The 19185-nt window shown below is 39.9% G+C and overlaps 1 protein-coding gene across 2 annotated transcripts in view; it reads left to right on the top strand.

The window, feature by feature from the left end:
• ATP8B4 (ATPase phospholipid transporting 8B4 (putative)) overlaps positions 1–18842 on the top strand; it is a 189160-nt gene extending 170318 nt beyond the window's left edge. For both annotated transcript variants that reach the window (XM_081140667.1, XM_081140668.1), the window contains 4 exons: positions 2009–2254; positions 11468–11606; positions 14628–14758; positions 16705–18842. In XM_081140667.1, the coding sequence (XP_080996793.1) occupies positions 2009–2254; positions 11468–11606; positions 14628–14758; positions 16705–16986 (798 nt within the window). In that variant the 3' untranslated portion in view covers positions 16987–18842. The remainder of the gene's footprint in view (positions 1–2008; positions 2255–11467; positions 11607–14627; positions 14759–16704) is intronic.
• Positions 18843–19185: the final 343 nt, after the last annotated feature.

The following is a 19185-nucleotide window of genomic DNA, read 5'->3' as shown; positions in this document are numbered from 1 at the left end:
GCTGCCTATGGGGAAGTGGAAGACTAGCCAGAGGAGTTTCCATGGCACGATTAGAGTGTATTATTAAAAAAAAATAAAAAAATTGAAGTATATTTAAGGAGATTTTCTCCAGGCTGTTGTTAGGCCCATTTGCTAAGCCTCATTTTCTGGCCCAAAGCTGTCTATTGCAAAATATAAATCTTCACATTATGAGCTCAATCCACTCTCCCATTTTGTGGCTTTGCAGTCAGTTACAAGTCTCACTTTTCATATGTAAAAAGGACAGCTTGTGAATGGCATATTTTATGGAATCCACACAAAGTAATAGACTCCTGAAGACCTTTGATGTAAAGGATTTAAGCACATTCATTTCCAAGTGCCCATGTTGACAAGTGTCTCTTTTCTTGGTACTTTGTATCTGCCCAGAATGTGGAGTAAAATAATAGCAATAAAGCAGTTTCTGGGAAAAGATGGTTATTGTGCAATTTGAAAAAAAATATCATAAGACCTCTATTGCCATTTACTTGAGAGTCTGTTCCTTCCCTTTTCTGCTTTGTCAACTTTGGTCCTTAGACTGATCCCAGGATCATGGAGTGCTCTTCTGGAAGGGCCTGGGTGATCACTATAGATCACTCATTTTATAAGGAGGAAGCCAAGGCGCAGCGGTTCAAGTCATTGCCCTAAAGCCATACAGCCAAAAGTGATAGAATTCAGCCCGACACCAGCCCACTTGACTCTGAGCTTGCTATGCTATCACCATTGTTATTATTACTATCATTATTTTGTTATTATTTATGGAGGCATCCGTTACTTATTACTTAAGGTATGGCAAGAATTCTGCTGACTACGTGCTCATTTAATGATGACAGTGTTCCTATGAAGGAGGTACTGTTGTTAGCATTTCTGGAAATGAGGAAACTGAGGCTCAGACAGGTTCAATAACAGGTCTAAGACTGCACACCTGCTAAGCTGCATGTAACTCCACCAGTCACTGCACTGAGGAAACAAGTCCCCAACAGCATCTCAAAATAGGACTTCCTGAAGAGAATATGTCAGTGTTCTTCCTGGGACCCCATGCACCAAGACTCAGGCCATCCCACAGGTGGGAAGGGGAACTTGGTCTGCCCCCAGAGTCCATGCCCGTGTTCCTTCCTCTTCGGCTGCTTCTCCTCCACCCATTGTCCTCTGATGTTCTTGGTGGTCAGTCTTTGCCATCCTTTTTGGTTTTGGCATTTGGCTTTGATGCTCACAGTGTGGTCATCAGCTTTGGAACTGGTTGGAAGTGCAGAGTCTCAGGCCCCACCCCAGACCTGCTGAATCGTAATCTGCTCCCCAGGTGATATACATGCACATTAAGCTTGGGAAGCACAGTTTTAGTTTCTCCCAGGACTCCTATTGGGGCCAAACATGATGCCTTCCTATTCTGGGGAAATTCTTTGTCCCGAACACCTGGTAACTGCCTTTGGAATCTTCACTGGATAGAACACTCAGCTCTTCAGGCTCAGCTCCCTGCCCACCTGGAATCCTAGATGCAATTTCCCTCTTCTCCTGTTACCCTCCTCCTGTTCCCCCTCCCCTCTAAGTTGGGAACTCTGATAGGCCAATTCCAATTGGCAGCTCCCTGCTGCCATCCCCTGGTTACTACCACTCACTGCCTTGGCAATTAATCCCGGGGCCCGTTGACTGCTCATGATGTACAGGAATTCTGGGATCAGGAGTGCAGCTGCAGGAGAGTACAGGAGGGAAACTTCAGTGTAAAGCTAAACATCTGGGTGCGAGTCAGGTTTTGGTTCTGCTTGAAGAGCTGTATAACCTCTCATGAATCTCTCTTGGAGACTCAAGTTCCTCCTTTATCAAATAGGGATCATTTTAGTGTCCTCTGGGTTACTGTGGGAATGAAAACAAGACAATGGGTAGTGCACAGGAGGGTATGCTTAGACATGCGCTTGCTAGTTCTGGAGTCAGGGAATTCAGGGCCTCTCTGACTTCCCCCCATGCTTCCTGCGCTGAAGTAACTCTCTGTTGACAGGATGTAAATGACCAGAACAGCATGGACTTTCCCCAGCTATACCAACCTGGACAACTGAATCTACTCTTTAACAAGCGTAGATTTTTCATCTGCATGGCACATGGAATCTACACCTCCCTGACCCTCTTCTTCATCCCCTATGGGGCCTTCCACAGCATGGCTGGAGGAGATGGACAGGACGCTGCTGACTACCAGTCTTTTGCAGTTACCACGGCCACATCCCTGATCATCGTGGTCAGTGTGCAGGTAACGGCGTTGGTGAAAATGTCCTAAAGGATGGCTTTACAACTTTTAAAATTCTGTTTCATTGTTGACGAATTTTGTTGACTTCTTGGAGAAAAAAAAAATCCTACAGGAAGACTGGGGTTTCCTTTTTATCTACACATTTTGAAATGGATGCTAGCAGAACCTATTGTGGTAATCATTTCACAGTAAATGTAAATCAAACCATCATACTGCATGCCTTAAACTTACATAGTGAAGTATGTCAATTATTTCTCAGTAAGCAGAAAAAAGAAAGACGACAGGAAGCTTTAGCGTGAATTATCAGATGTAGGAAATTAGCATTAAGTGTCTGTGTATAACCTCCACATTAGTAAAACCTCACAATGAAATTGGGTTGAGCATTGTTGGTAAACAGTGATAATTATACTATTAGTTCCTTCTGGTGTTTGGAGAAGAAAATTTTTCCACTTAGAAAGAAAAACTTTTTCATGATTTCTATAAGACTTAATAATCCCCAGGTTTTAAAGTGAGATCTAAAGTTTATTTGGCAATACTGTCCCTTGGAATCACTTGAGAGGTTCAATGTTATGTCTGTGGCACCTCTGAATCTGACGGGGATGGTTTTAGATGTTCCATTGATCTTCCACTGGACATCTTGCATTGTGTTTCTATTTCCTTCTTATGCAAATGATGGACAGTACTATCAGATATGAAATTAGAATTCACAAGAGTTTTCTGACCCATTAAAATTTGTAGCTCTGGCCGTGGCCGGTGTGGCCCAGTTGGTTGGGTGTCATCCCGAAAGGTTGCTGGTTCGATTCCCGGTCAGGGCACATGCCTGGGTTGCACGCTTGATCCCTGGAATGAGACATGCAGGAGGCAGCCTATCCATGTTCCGCTCTCACATCGATAGTTCTCTCTCTCCTTCTCCCTCCCACTCTCTAAAAAACAAACAAAAAAAATCTGTAGCACTGGGTGGGGACAGCAAGCAATGTGGCTTCTGTTTTCTGTTGGGGATTTTTGTTTGTTTGCTTTTTGTTTTTGTTTTTAAGGGGAAAGTATCAATCAGGGGCTTAATTTTTATAGGTTTGAATTGCCTTTGGTCAGTCTCTTTTCTATCCTATAAACAATCTCTTTTACAAATCTTGGCTGCTCATATCCAACAAAAGATCTCATTAAACCCAGACTTTTTCTTCATGACTCAACAAATATTTTATTAGATCGAATGAATCAAGTGTAAACATCTTGCTTTAAAAGGGCATCTTTGCCATTCCTTGGCCTATCTAAGTGAGTACCATGAAGTCCATACCAAAGCCATCTAACACTTGACATCTCAAAAGTTCAAAATTCAGAGTCAGACAAGTAGCATCCAAAAGCAGAACCAGATTTCTCCACTCAAAAAGGAGTCTGTCTGTTTTTCAACTCAGTCAAGCATACCAATGCTTTGTGAGCCCCCCAGGCCTAGCTCCCCAATGTTCAATTCTGCAGCAGAGGAGAAAATCAGGGAGGGACTTGGAAGCATCCGACGTAGCTAAGGCATTCGTCAGGAGCGTCTATCACAGGGTAAGGTCTACATCACTTCACAAGAAGCTATTGCTCTGTCTTCTCTTACAGCTCTTGCCACTATATTGGGCACTCCTACCTCTTGTTTTGTTGCCTTTTGATCACTGGGCAAACTCAGTGTATACTCTTATAGTTCCCGCCCAGAGAACTAGGTGATCTATGCCTTGTCATGAGGGCACGTATCCAGTTCTCTGGATTCTCCTTCCAGTGTGTGTGTGTGTCGGGGGGGGGGGGGGGGGGGAGGTTGTGGGATGTACAGGGACATTTTTTTAGTGGTAACAGCTTATTCACTTCCAGATCAGGCCTGTTACTTGGTGCTCCAAGAGATGATTTGAAAGGCAGCAGTTGAAATAAAGGGCCAGTATCTGAAGAAAAAAGCAAAAGGGAAAGAAACTATTCTTCAAACTGTCCTTAACATTATCTGCTATGTAAATAGGGGCAAAGAATACCTGGAAAATTCATTGTAGATATGACAAGCATTATATATTTTTAGTGAAACTAGTTTTCAAAACTAACCCTATAATTTTTGGTTAATTTTCTTTTTTAATTAAAAAGTCTGTTGGTATTCTTATATATCTTTTTCTCTTTTTCCTTTGCTTGTCCATAATTTATTTTCTTATATTCTATCACAGCAATGCCAGTGCTATGTTTCTACATTAACTTTAGATTTAGAAGCTGTTTTTCCCATAAAGCACACAGTTCTTGTTATAGTTAAATATCACCACTGCATTTCTCCCTTTTCCACAAGTTGAGAGATCATAGAAATAATCTTATTTTAAAGATATTGTTTATTCACAAAAAAGATCACAGAATTTTACATTCTGTAATTTGGAGTTTTAAAAATCAAACTATTCAACATTTCTTACCTTCAATTATGAAGCTTTATAAGAATGATACCCATGCTTTCTCAGGGATTCATACTTAGGACTCAGAGTAACCTCTTTCAGGGTGGGGCTATTCAGTTCTGTTTGGTTCAGGCCTAATTTGCATTTGTCTCTCCAAGATCTACTCCCCGCCTTCCCTCTCCTCAAGGGCAACTGTGGTCCACCTAGCTTTTTTCTAATGTTAACATTAACATCTTACATAACCACTGTGTAATGGTCAAAACTATGAAATTAGCCTTGGTACAATACTATTAACTGAACTATAGATTTCCTCAGTTTTTCCATTAATGACCTTCTGTTCTGGGATCCCACATTACCTTTAGTTGTCATGTCTCCTTAGTTTCCTCCAATCTCTGACAGTTCTCTTTTCTTGTCTTTCATGATCTTGACATGTTTGCAGAGTGTGGTGAGGTATACATAGAATGTCCCTGGGTTTCTTTGATGTGTTCTTAGGAATAGACTGAGATTGTGGATTTGGGGGAAGAATCACAAAGATGGGGTCTTCTTACTACATCCTATTAGGGAGCACATGATACCAACATAATTTGTCATTGGTGATACTGATCTTGGTTACCTGGTTAAGACGATGTTTTTCAGGTTTCTCCGTTGTAAACTGACTTCCCTTTTCCTACTCTATTCATTAGAAGTGAGTCACTGAGTCCAGCCCACATTCAGGGGAAAGAGAATTAAGCTCCATTCCCTAGAGAGAGGAGTTTCAAAGAATTTGGTGGTCATATGTTAAGAGCATAACAGATATAATTTTAAATAAAATTGATATAACAAACGGGGGCCCAAGATTTGCCCAAGATCACACAGTGACTGAAATCCAGGTTTAGGACTAAGATTCAGTAGTCCCAAGTAAGTGTTCTTAAATAAAGACATTTGTGAGTGTTCTTTAAAAATGTGAGGCAAGCATTTTCTGTAACATGATTATTACTGGGTTGCAGGGTATTTGGCGTATTTGGGTAGCAGTAATGCACACACGTTGAGTTGTATTTCTAAAGACGAGGTTCTGGGACTCATCACTTGGTGGCTGTGATCTCTTTGCCATGTTACAGGGTTAAAGTCCTCTAAGTCTTATCCACATACTCCCCGTTCCATAGATTTCTCCTCTACCTGATTTCTCCCTGCCCTCACCCACATGCCCACCATTGATTCTGAATTCTGGATGGGCCTGAAACAGCCAGGAGACTGAGGAACTTTCTGGATAGGAAAATGAGAAAGGAGAGATACAGGCTAGTGATGGTGGCCTAGAAGCAGCATGGGCGAGAATGGATACCAGTTTCCAACATCTGGCATGCTTCGTTTATTACTGTACTCCAATTTAAACGACAGTGTCAGACACAAATAAGTATTTGTTGAATGAACGGGAGGTCAAGGAATATGAAGGGAGAGGTTAAAGTTGCGCCAAGTAAGTGAGAAGAATTTGGTGGAGGTACCCAATTATCCCTGCTGTATTAGTTAATGCCTGTCTTACCTCAGATGACTAAAGCAAGCCTGTCCTTGGTGGTAGCCTTCAGAAACTTGTGTCATCATTACCACTATGAGTAAGATCATGCTTATAATAACACTTATTTTGCAGTGCCACTATGCAGGAGGAATTATTGTCCCCTTTTACAGATGAAGCTCAGAGAGGTTAAATGACTTGCCTGAGGTCACACACAGAGTCCCAGATCCAGGGCTGGAACCCCGACCTATCTGACTTCAGTGTTGTCTGGGATAAAGTCTTATTTTACAGTAAGACTGGTTAAAATGCAAACTTTCAGGCAGTCAGAGAAGAAAGATTACACTGAGCATAAAGGAAGATATCAAATGCTTTCTTGTTTATAGAGGAGAAAGAAAGACAGAGGCCAAGGAGCACTGGGGTTAGGAGGAGAGAGAATATCTGGAAGAAGAGGAAGGAGAGTCTGTAGAGTCTGAAGCAAACTTAGCCCACTTGCTCCTGTCAGGCTATTCTGTTTTTTTCCTATGTAAATGAATTGTTACTGAGATAATCCCGTTATCTCACTTACTGCTCTTCACTCACAGTCCTCTAAAGCATAGATGCTACTAATATGGATGAAAAAATAGACATGTTACAGTTCAAGTCACATGGAAAGCGGCAGGCCAGGATTTAAACACAGGTCTGACCTCAGATCCCCAGCTCCAAAGCCATGTGGCCCTCTCTTCTGATACAGATAATGGGAAGCTATGGCCTTCCCCCAACACATAGGAGCTACAGGGAATGCATGGCCCACCTCTTTCTTCCATGAGGGGATACCTAGGACACCGGTATCATCCTCGAATAAAATGGGAGAGAAACTGTGTTAACAGATGATAAACGCACAGATTCTCTTTCACTGTCAAAATTTCAGTTTAAGGAATATATAGGTTAATTCTTGTCATTTTAGCCTATCACTTATTTGTACTTCTAGGAAGCCCTGGAAATGTCTGCTTTACCATTGAATTCTCAGATCTGAATGTATAAATGTTTTTAATCATAAAAGCTCAGCAATTTGGGCTTCAATCAGAAACTGCTGTCCTATATATATAGATATAGAATAATAAGTTTTAAGAATTTTATGAATAAGCTCACTTTGATGGTGGCATTAATATCCCATTCTCGCTGTCTAAGCTTGACTTGTCATTGTGGTAACAATCCCCATGAAATTTCCTTGGTCTATAATTACAGTTACAAAACTTATGTATGTGTTCTGCTGATGCTATTGGCCAAACTTTATCAGTCTCTATTATTTTTTAAATATCAGTTTTCTTCAGTTATTTGAATGATAATGTTCTCCTTTCAACATTTTAAACAATATAGAAGTGTTTAAAATAAAATCAACCATCTTCCTTTTCTTCTCTGTACATCCCTGGTTAACTACCATTATGATTACTATAGCTTAATCCTTCCATATTTTTTTCTCTGCTTTGAGACACACACACATGTATTCAAGAGAAATTCTCATAATTTCTGTAATATGCTTTCTTACTTAATGAGATGTGCTGGGCAGTTTTTTGAATCAACACATTCAGATCTACTGTAATCTTTTTAAGAGCTTCATAGAGTTTTATAATATGGATATATAACAATTTATTCATCTATTTTCTAATGATAGACATTCCAGATGTTTCTTTTTTCTTTTTCTTTTTTTTGTTATTGAAGCAATGTTGTCATGCATACACTAGTACATACATTTTATGTACTGTCAGATAAATGCCTAAAAATGAGATGTCTGGAGTCAGAACTATCTTTTATCAATCTGATGGATGAACAATGTTGGATTTTGGGGGGTTTTTTGGTGGTGGTGGTTTTGTTTTATTTTTGTTGGGTCAGAGAGTGTAAACATTTTAAGTTTCATAAATATTGCCATGTTCATTTCCAAAAAGACTGCAGTTACAGACCAAAGAGACTTCTTTAACTTAAGTTTAAAAGGTTTATGAAAAACTACCACCAGAATCTTCAGGATCTTCAGGAGGGCGAATGAATCACGGAGAGCACAGCTAGCTTAGCCCCTGGACGCTGCACCCAACCATGGGCTGCATTGTTGTAGAGAGAACACCACCGTGACCACCTCCTACAGCTCGGCTCTGGTCACCCTGGAGGGCAGGTCACCCACAGAGCCCCAGGGAACCAGCCCCTCGACCGCCAGGCTCACTGAATGCTGAGAGAAGTTTAGGGAAGTTTCCCATTGTGCTTATGGTGCCTATCAATCTCTCCTTGTATTTCAAGGAGATTTCACCTTAAATAAATTCAAGGCTATATTTTTGGCCATGTAATGGTTCTTTATTATTATCTGTTCTTTGTAGATCTGATCTTTTTTTCGTAACAAAATATCTTTATTTAAATTTCAATTCTTAATCTTTTTATTCCTCCCGCCTCCTTTAGTCTGCGTTTGCCGGATGCACAGTCTGGGCCCAGGCCTTCAGCTTCATTTCTTTTTTATCTCATTCTGTTAGCTTTTCTTTTTGAATAAGAGAGTTTACTCATTTTATTATAATAACTTATGTATTTTATCTTGTTCCTTTTATGTTATTTTATGATTACTTTTCATTCTACCTTTTGGTTTCCATTTTTTCTTTTATATACGTGGAAGCACTGTGATTTTTTTTCATATCCTACTTAGGAATAATTTACAACTTTTACTATTGAATTCCCATTTTACTAGTGATTTCTCCCTATTTTCACAGTCATTTAAATCTGTATTTCTGTACTGACAAACCAAAGCTAAATAACTATCTCCTCCACCAAATTTTTCACTGTTCTGTTGTACACAATCTCCCACCCACCTCCAAATTAAGCAATTTTGGAAATGTTTTTACTTTTCTTCTCCCTCCCTGGCCCCACACCACTCCCCAACTCTTGCACATTTAATAATTTAGAATCTTAGTTCCAGGATGTTATCAAATACTCCTTTAACATATGTTTTGACTGTTCCAAGACCTTTCTAAATGAATACTGCAGTTCATACATTATTGCTCACTTAGAGCCAACTACAAATTTACAGGAATCATTGCTCACCAGCACTTTTATGCCCTTTATCTTCCGCTATTTTGAGGTCTTTGTTCTGATTTAACTTTTATTTGGTTGCAGCAATTTCCTTGAGTAATTTTTTCGGAAAGGGCAGACAGATTTTATACTTTTGAGCCTTCTTTCTTTGTCTTCATATGTAAATGTTTTATTGGAATAGCACAAGATTCTTGAATCAGAGCCTTTTACTTTAGGAACTTTGTAAAGTTGTTCCACTGTACCCCAGTTTCAGCTTAGCAGTTCGATATTATTTCCTTTTCTTTGAAGTAATATCTTCTCTGTCTAGAAGCTTGTGTTCTTTATCCTTGGACTTCACCAATGTCACCAGAATGTAACTTCTTTCATTAATTTGCCTTGGATTTAGATGACTCATCTACATCTGAAAATCTTTGCTGCTTATTATAACAGAGCAGTTTTCTTCTGTCATTTCTTTGATCATTACTTTTTTCTTTCTTTCTTTTTCTTTCTAAAATGTCATTTTTTGTTATATTGGGCCCATGAATCTGACATCTATGGATTTTTCATCCCTGTCTCATATCTTTTTGCACATGGTTTCTATTTCTTCCAGTTTTTGCTCTCTGTTGTGAGATATTATTTCCATTTGTTTTTTCCAGAATATTAATTTGATTCTCATCAGTGACTATTCTTATTTGGTTTCTCTATTGAACTTTTAAATTCTGAAATAATGTTTTTTTTCTTCCAGAATTTTTTTTCCCCTGGGATGTAATTGCATCCCCTTAAGAGTTCTCATTACATTTTTGTTGTTTTTGTTATAGTACTTATCTGTCTTTTCCAATAGTTCTGCCTCAGTAGGAGCCACCTGTTCTTGTTTTTGTTGTTTAAGTTGTCTTAAATTTGTTGTGGTTTTTCTTTGCCTACTCACACCAACATAGTCCAGGCTATTGATGTCTCTGGATAGTGATGAACTGACAGGCGGTAGAAGGTAGATTTGGAGATTTTGCCCAATGTCTTAGTAGCCAAACAAACTGAAAACCAGCATCTCTGTGCTGAGGCATGGGTGGCAGTGCTTTCTGTTCTCAGGCTTCTTGAGGAAAGAAAATGCTGTCCCTTTATAGCCCCTGCAGTTTACATCCAAGGCTGCCAGTATCCTTTTAATGAGGCAACATTTAATTAATTAATTAATTAATATTTTAAAATATGTTTTTATTGATTTTAGAAAGAGAGGAAGGGAGAGGAATACAGAGGTAGAGATATCTATGAGAGAAATAAACATTGATTGGCTACCTCCTGCATGCCTTCTACTGGGGATGAAGCCTGCAACCTGGGCATATGCTCTGATTGGGAATTGATCTGATGACCTCTTGGTTCATGGGTCAACGCTCAACCGCTGAGCCACACCGTCTGGGCATTAATGGGGCAACATTTTAAAGGACAGTAAACTTCAAGTGGGAAGTAGAAGTATATCTCCATATGCAGAGAAGGATCTATGTACTATGGAGGTAGGGTCCCATCAAGCAGGTGAGAAATCTGTGGTCTTGCACCAGACTCTGCTAGAAATACAAACCTTCACTTGGATCATTTGGGATCTCTGAGATGCAAATAATGGTGTCAGAACCTACTTTTTTTTTACCCCTCTGAGAATGCAAGGGTTCATATTCACCAGTGGCTTCTTTGACTCTCTGACAGCAGGCCACTCTTTCTCAGCTGTGCTGCCACACACAGCAAGGTCCTGGAAGGGACAAGGGCCTGTGAACATGCTCTCAGGTCACTATGAGCCCCAGCTTCTGAAATTTAGGTCAGAAGAGCATTAAGGATTTTTACTTTGTTATTATTTGAATAATTTAAGAGAAAGGATCATCAAAATGAGGTAGAATATTGATGTAAAAACAGATTATGCCTGTGTAAAAAATAGTTTTGTGAAAATCTATGTACAGATTATAAAATGTTGCACTTGCTCACTACATAAAATAATTTTCTAACAGAAAAGTTTTGAAAGCAATTTATAAAGTAACATTGAAATTAGAACCCATTCTGCTATCTTATTTTTCTGTAGAAAGTTTCACATTTTATTCCCTAATTCGGACTCAACCTTGGCAGATATAATGGTTTGCAGATAGAAGTTCTAAAGTCAGTTGTCCAGCAGAAATATCAAGTCAGTCCCTTGTGTTGTGCAAAAAGTGAAAGTGCCTGTGGTTGGTTGGGAGCTAAACAGGTGTAACCATTTCTTCACAGAGCAGTTCTGGGGAAATGTAGCTCAATAAAATGATACTGTTTTAATCCTGAAAAACCTCCCCTGTGCTTTGACTTTATGTACAGATAGCCTTGGATACCAGTTACTGGACTGTCATTAATCACGTCTTCATCTGGGGCAGTGTTGCCACTTACTTCTCCATTTTATTTACAATGCACAGTAATGGCATGTTTGGTGTCTTCCCAAACCAATTTCCATTTGTTGGTAAGTGAATCCTGCTATCTATTGGGGCCTAGTGTCATGATGTCATTTATTTGTCTGTGTAATTTATTTTCTGTGTTGGGTGGGACTAGGGGCGACCAATAATCTTTCCTCTAGGAATTGATTGCATCGGAGGCGTCTGAAGGCTTCCAGGCTTGAAAAGGGTTCTAAAAGATTAGTTTCTGCTGGCCTTACCAGATGCAGAAGAATCATTGAGATAGCTGCTTACTGGTTCCCAACAGCCCAGATGCAGTTAATTGCCCCTTGGAAAACAAGAGGCACAGCATATATATATCAGGGCTACCAGAGACCTGTGGAAAGGTGACGTGTGATAGAGGAGAAAGACAGAGCAAGAAATGTTGGGCTCTGCCTTTTATTCCACATTATCGCCAACATCTCTGCTCACCACTTATAAGATTTGTGGCCTAGGAAAAGTTTCTTTTCCTTTTCATGCCTTATTGTCTTCACTTCTAAACTGGGGATATTATAGTTCCTAGTTTCATGGGAAATTTGTGAGGGTTAAATGAGATAGTATATATAAAATAATTAGCATATGACTTTCTATGTAATACTTTAAAAAATAAATGTTAACCATGGTAACAGTGATGATGATGATGATGATGAAGATGATACAAGCAGATGTGGCTTGGGGACATTACAGAGGATCTGAGCAGTAAATGGGTAGCAAAGCACCTCCTAAAATCCCTTACGATCTTGAGATTCTGTGATTCTACAAAAGTGTATATCTGGTCTATCCATGGAGCATACTATCATTGCTCTCCACATTTCAAAATGATTCCTAGAAAGGGCCACAGAACTTTACACAATGGGGCTACTAATGTACTTTCTCAGAAGTTTTGAACTCTCTAGGGTGCGTGAGAGAAGTTGGTAACAATGATGTTTTTGAGTTCATCCCCGCAAACTGTGGACAGACGTCAGTGACAACCTTCTTGAGCTCAATCAGGCAAGACTGAGATTTGCGTCTACTAGTTGGGGAATCCATTCTACAAAATAAGTCTTAGAAGATTTCATGTAGAAAGCAAAATAAGAGCAACTACAGCATTATACATTTCCAGTGATGCAAAGGCTCCTGAAACTGTAATTCCATTTAAATTCACACATACACTTAAGAATATTATTCTTCAACTTTTGCCTTGCCCTGTATTACATGGAAATTTAAAATTGCACCACTCTTAGTTAGTATGTAACATTAATACTTTGCTTACCAAAGGATTCCAGCCATGTAGAAGAAACATGATGGTTATGAATAAAAATAAGCATTTAGAAAAGAGAGACATTAAAACTATTTTTAAGTTTTTTTTGGTTGCCAAATCTGAAAGTTCAGTGCATTGACTAGATTTCCAGTCCTAAGAGAGCATTCTAGAATGCATAATGAGACTGGAATGCTTCAACTGGAGAAAGTAGTTATTGTGGGGACTGCTCTCTCCAGCTAAGCACATGTCATTCCAGGAATTAATTACTGAGCTCCAATGAGACTTTTCAAAAGTTATATCAACATTGAGGTTTAAGAAAAAATTTTTTTTCCTTAGCCAGCAGCAAACAGGAGTGTGGTTTGAAAGCAAAGCTTGTTTTTTTTCCAGCCATGCCTGGGGGTTGAGCTTCAAGGAGCTCAAAGAGACATTTAATTTGTCAAGTCAAGTTTGTTTCTGCCCAGGCAAATGGAACCAACTGCTCTTTGGTAGGCAGATACTATTCTCCAAGGCCAGAAAATTCAGGAACCCAAAGCCCATTCAAGGTGTTAGCAATTTAGTATTGGGAGAGGGAACCTGAATGATTGGAGGCATCATGGTAAATCCCTAGAAAACCAGTGGGAACCAAAGTTTGATTTGGAGATATAAGTAGGGTTGCCATCTTCTGTAGAACTTGTCTACTAGCCTTACTGACCCTTATTGCTTTGTTAAACAAACATCCTAGTGTATAAGGTGTGAGTACAAAGTAAGGAAACTGCCTCCAGGCTGGAAATGAGTTTCACTCCTCCATTGCACTAGCATGTTGGATGGATGCATGAGTGGTTTCCCAGTGAGGGGAATGCTCTTTTAAAAAACCCAGGGACATCCCTGATCTCCTGGAACCTTGAGTACCTCATAACCCAGTGAGCATCAGAGAAATCGGCAAGTTCTTTTGAGGCAGGTTTTCTGGGATTGTTGGCTAAATTTAAAAGTCTAGCCCTGTTGTAAATAAAACTCACCCTCTATGACATAGCCAGTCTCCAAGACCGTTATTTGAGATTGTACCTGCATCCAGGACATGTATTGTGTAGTTTTGATATGGTAGTGAGGGGGAGCAGTTTGCCACCCCAATATATGCCTTTTTTGGATATTATTTTAAGCTGGTTATTTTTAAGAAACAAAAGACTCAGGAAGAACCTTTGACCTTCCCCCTAACTGCCTAAAAATTTAGATAGAAGACCTGTTCCAGGAAGGGAGCTATCATCATAGATAACTATAGATTAATATGAACTAGGTGGGATAGACAGGGAGGAACCTGTGTCCATTGTTAAAGATGGTCCAGCAAACATTATTTACCAGACATTTGCTTCTCCATCTCCTTGTGAATTGCTTTCTTTCCCTTTGAAGTCCAAACCACTACTTGCCTCCAACCCCCACGCCCCTTTCTCCTTAGCTCGAGATGGCATATAAGCCTCAACTGCCAGGGTAAATGTGCCTTTAAAAAATAATGGCTGCTTTGTAGTGGTGGGATCTAGAAACCAGATGAGAGAGTTATGATTCATGAGTGAAGCTGGACTGAGCCTGGACAAGGGGCTGCTCCAGCTGGCAATCTCCAAGTGGCCAGGCCACCAAGAGGTTCCCAAAAGTTATCGCTCTTGCCTTCTCCTCATCACCACTGAACATACTACATAGTGGAGAAGACACCTTGTGGCTCTCCCTAGGTAGTCCAACACTCACCATTTCAAAAAAGGCCTTTTGGGTATAGACAACAAGCCTATTAATTCAACAATTAATTCTATGTATAACCACAATGTCTATTTTCCTTTAATGATAGGAAATGCACGACACTCCTTGACCCAGAAGTTCACCTGGCTTGTGATTCTCCTGACGACAGTGGCTTCTGTTATTCCAGTGCTGGCGTTCAGGTGTCTGATGGTGGACTTATTCCCGACCCTGAGTGATCAGGTATATTGCAGCACTTATGAGGCCTTGAAGGGCTGGCTCTTGGCTCTCGCAGTCATGTTCTTCTCTGCCTAATTGGCAGCCCAGTGAAGGGCCAAGGAACTTCCCATCGGTAAATACCCATGGGTGCACAATGTCACATCACAGAAGATGGAATTGCCTGCGTCTGAATGGACTAGCCTTTTGAGTGCCGATAAAGATGAATGTCTAGACTAAATATGGGTGAGGAGTCATAAATTACAAGTGAAGTTGGTTATTTTAAAAAGTTGACTGGCAACATTTTGGACAGTTGCTCCAAGGGAAAGGCAAGCTATAGGGAAAGATATTGACTTGGGACAAATAAAGGGCACAGTGAAAGAGACAATCAAGGTATGTGGTGAAGGACCTCTAAATATTTGTAAAATATACTGGCAGATTCGGAAACATGTGGGAGGTGTTACCTTCTGAACAGATTAAGAAAGGGAACAGCAGCATGATGGATAGATTAGAAAATATACAGTGAGAAGGGAAATAGAACAGATTAAAGAAATGCCTCAACCAAAGGATTAACAGAACATATTTCAGTATTTCCTGGGAAAGAAGCAAAAGCAGTACAATGTGAAGTTAGGTCCAAACCCAGATAAAAGGAGAAAAGGAGAAAGAAGGGGAGACACATCTGCAGCCACGTCTAGAGAAGGGTAAAAACATTGATGGGATGAGTGACCAGGCCCATAACGCTGAGAGGAACTGAGGTAGAATGTTCCTTGTCATGATATCCCTCACATTCTACGGCCAAAATACAAAACTCTCCCTTCTGAAATGATTCCCAGAGTCCCCTGTTGTGTCTGTCCTTTCCCTTTGGCTCTGTGAGCTCATTCTTATGCAAACTCAGAAAATGATGGATGAGCTGGAGGAAGAAAGATTATGATCATTTCTTCCTGTATTTAGTCAGATCATGACTTTCTACTTAACAGTTTTCTCCTGACACGAAAGTTGGAGTCCAAGCAATCAGATGAATCAGACAAGAAGGTGGCTGGCAAACCTTGTTCTAAACCTTGGATCTTTTTCCCTCAACTTTAGAGGGACATCAAAGAGATATTGGAAACCCACCCAAACGATGTTGGCCTCTTCGAAAGGTGACCAACCCCTCCCTTCCAAAAAGAAATCAAAACCCTGAAAATTTCACGTTACATTGGCCTACCAGAAGACTTGAAAATTTCTGATTCTCAATCTCTAGATTTTGTCCTTTCTAGTTCCTAATGACTATTGGATCCTGAGAATCTCCAAAAGAGAGGGAAAAGGCCTGTTGTGTGTGTGTGTGGGGGGGAATGGGACTATAAATTGTTATACTGGCTGTGTTTGGGTGGTGTATGCTAGAAAATCTTTCTGTATAAAAGTATGTTCCACCCTTGTAGGTTTGGTTCTGTGGTTTAGGTGTTGGCTGAGGACCGAAGGGTCTTGGGTTCAATTCCCAGGTAAGGACAGTTACCTGGGCTGCAGGCTCAATCCCCAGCCCTGGTCGGGGAGTGTGCAGGAGGCAACCAATCGATGTGCCTCTCTCACATCAATGTTTCTCTCTCTCTCTCTCCCTCTCAACCCCCTCCTCCTTCCCCTCCACTCTCTCTAAAAAAAAAAAAAAAAAAAATCAATGGAAAAAGTATCTTCAGGTGAGAATTAAAAAAAAAAAAAAAGTATGTTCCTATTCATTTAAGACGTGTGAGATGGAGACAATAATGAAATTTGCCTTAATACTTCTTGCTTGCTTAATAGTCTCTTGGTAGAAATAAAATAGTCTCTTTAGATGGAAAAGTCCTTAGTTTTTAGGTGAAAAGCTCCCTTTTGTGATGAAGGTAAGTATTTTGTTAATGTCGATGTTTTTACCGAGAAGGCTTCCACTTCCCAGAGTGGCCCGCTGCCTGGAGTCTATCATTTGGACTTATTGTCTCACTCTGGGTCTCCTTCCTCTCCAGATCCGCCAGTGGCAGAAGGTTCAAAAGAAGGCAAGGCCTCTGCGTAGCCGAAGGCCTCAGACTCGTAGATCAAGCTCGAGGAGATCTGGATATGCTTTTGCTCACCAAGAGGGCTATGGAGAGCTTATCACATCTGGAAAAAATATGCGAGCTAAAGATGCACCCCCAACATCAGGGTTGGAAAAGACACTGAATAATAGCACTAGCTGGATTGAAAATTTGTGTAAGAAAACCACAGACACAGTGGGCAGCTTTAACCAGGACAAAACAGTGAAACTGTGAGTCAAGATGAATTTGAACCACATAGTTATCTTTTCACTTCAGCAGGAGCTGAAAGTCCGCTGGCTCTGGAGTTTGGGATTGGGGCTAGGAGTGGGGCAGATTGCCTCACTTAACTTAAATCTGTGGCAGACAGCTGCCTGGTGTCTGTCAAATAGAGGTGTACTCTACTCAAAACCAAGCCAGATGGTCACCATCAAATTCGTGATTTGGCAGAAAAGACTCTCACAATACAAGCACAGGTTTTCATCAACCTGGATACCAATTGACCTGAACTTTGGAATTTCATATATGGAGAAAACTTGTAAATCTGCATATACCTTGAATGGATCTTCAAGTGGATGAAAGGGTACATTCAAAAGATATATACTTCAGCTGAAAAGCATGCTTGTTTACAGATAAACATGTATATGTAAGATCAACCTTTCCCAAGATAAGATTTAAAGTTGTACTAAGGTGCTTTCAGACTCAGAGGAGCTTGTCCCTCCCCAGTCTTGATATTTACCTGTGTGTTCAGCCAGAACAAAAATCACCTTCATGCCTAAAGAATAGAAAAGCACATCGGTGTTCCTCATTTTTCTGCTAGTCTAGAGATGGTACAGATTGAGCATCTTTACATGGGATAAGCTGGTAATTTGGTCATATTTAAAAAGCTCTCATGGACATGTTCATGAAATGTCAAAGAGAAGCTCTCTAGTAAGTGTTCTAAATACTTTGCAATGACTTTTATAGCAACCTCAGTAGGAATTTGCCCTGTGTCATCCACAACTGTCAATGGAACCAGCAAAGCACTGAGATTTCACACTTTAATGAAAGCATTCCATATAGCATCTGGGACAATGCTTTCAACATTTCTTAGTTTAAAAAGTTCTGATTTGAAAGCAAACAAATTAATCAACATTCTGTTCAATTACTATTAAAAACTCAGGCTTAGGTCATTCAGAGTAAGTTGCTTTTGGTTTTCAGTTGTAATGCTTATAATCCCAACATAAACATATATAGATGAGGCTGATTTTTTTTTTTTGGGGGGGGGGGAAATGTTCCAGTCCAAATGTGAATCACCAATGTAATTTCCATAAAAGAATTTGGGCAGATTTGTGTTCCAAGCCCAGCTCTCTCGCTCCTTGCCTCTTCTGAGACTCAGTATCTTCCTCTGTAAAATGAGGGTATACTACCTACCTCATGTGATTGTTTGAAAACTGCCAAGGCACAAATTCTCACCTCATTAAAAATGTAATTCTCATGTGAATAGGTGATGAGTTTAGTTCCATTTAATTCACCATCAGAATAATAGAGGAATTTGAAGAGAGTGAGAACTAGAATTTAATCCTTGGGAAAGGCTTTGATGAAATGAGACTGCAAAGTAAGATATAAAACTGGTTAGTGTCCTACAGGGAAATAAACCTATAACCTTGCAGGTGAATTTCTCTACAAGAAAACAAAAATAAATCGTCTTCATGCTTTATTAAATTTTACAAGTCAACCTCCAACTTTACAGGGTCCTTGTTGAATTATTAGTCAAAGTTATATTTCCCAAGACAGTCAGATGGCCCTCAGGTGGGCCTGATGAATAATGGGCTAGCATAATATTAGTAGATCACACAATACTGGGTTTTGGTGTGTGCTTTTTTGCCTTAATTTCCAAGTCTGGGATCATTTTCTCTGAATGGGATCAAATGAGATACGTGTCAAAGAGCCTAATCATAGGAAATGCTCACATATGTTCCCTTTTCCCCTACATGCCTGTGTAGACTTACCAAGATGTTAGTTTTCAATGCCTAATTTGTCACTGGTTTCACTGTGTTTGCTCACTTTCTGTAACATTTTTAGAAGATCTGAAAACTTTTAGTAAATATTTTGGCATTATTGGTGTTTGACGTTTTGCCATTTCTTTACTGGGAACTCATCGGAAAGAGTTTTTGTCACATTGGTCAAGTGATTCTCCCCCCCTCCTTTACATGCCTGGGAATAATGTACATCATTCTTAGGATCAGAGTCAAGAATAAAATGAACCGATTGGACCTATGCGTAAGAGATGGGAAGGATCAGGAATGTTCCAAGTTTGCAAATTCAGTTCAAATCAAATAAGGCTGTTTAGAAAGAGATAATGTGGATGACTGTGAGAGAAACACATTATCAGCTTACTTCGGCCCCATGAGATTCAAACAAGCTCACACACCCATTGCGAGATCATTTGATTAC

The sequence above is a fragment of the Miniopterus schreibersii genome, assembly GCF_964146895.1.
Source record: "Miniopterus schreibersii genome assembly, chromosome: 1".
Taxonomy (NCBI): domain Eukaryota; kingdom Metazoa; phylum Chordata; class Mammalia; order Chiroptera; family Miniopteridae; genus Miniopterus; species Miniopterus schreibersii.
Note: the sequence above shows the minus strand (reverse complement) of the source record. Positions and strands in the feature narration are given on the sequence as shown.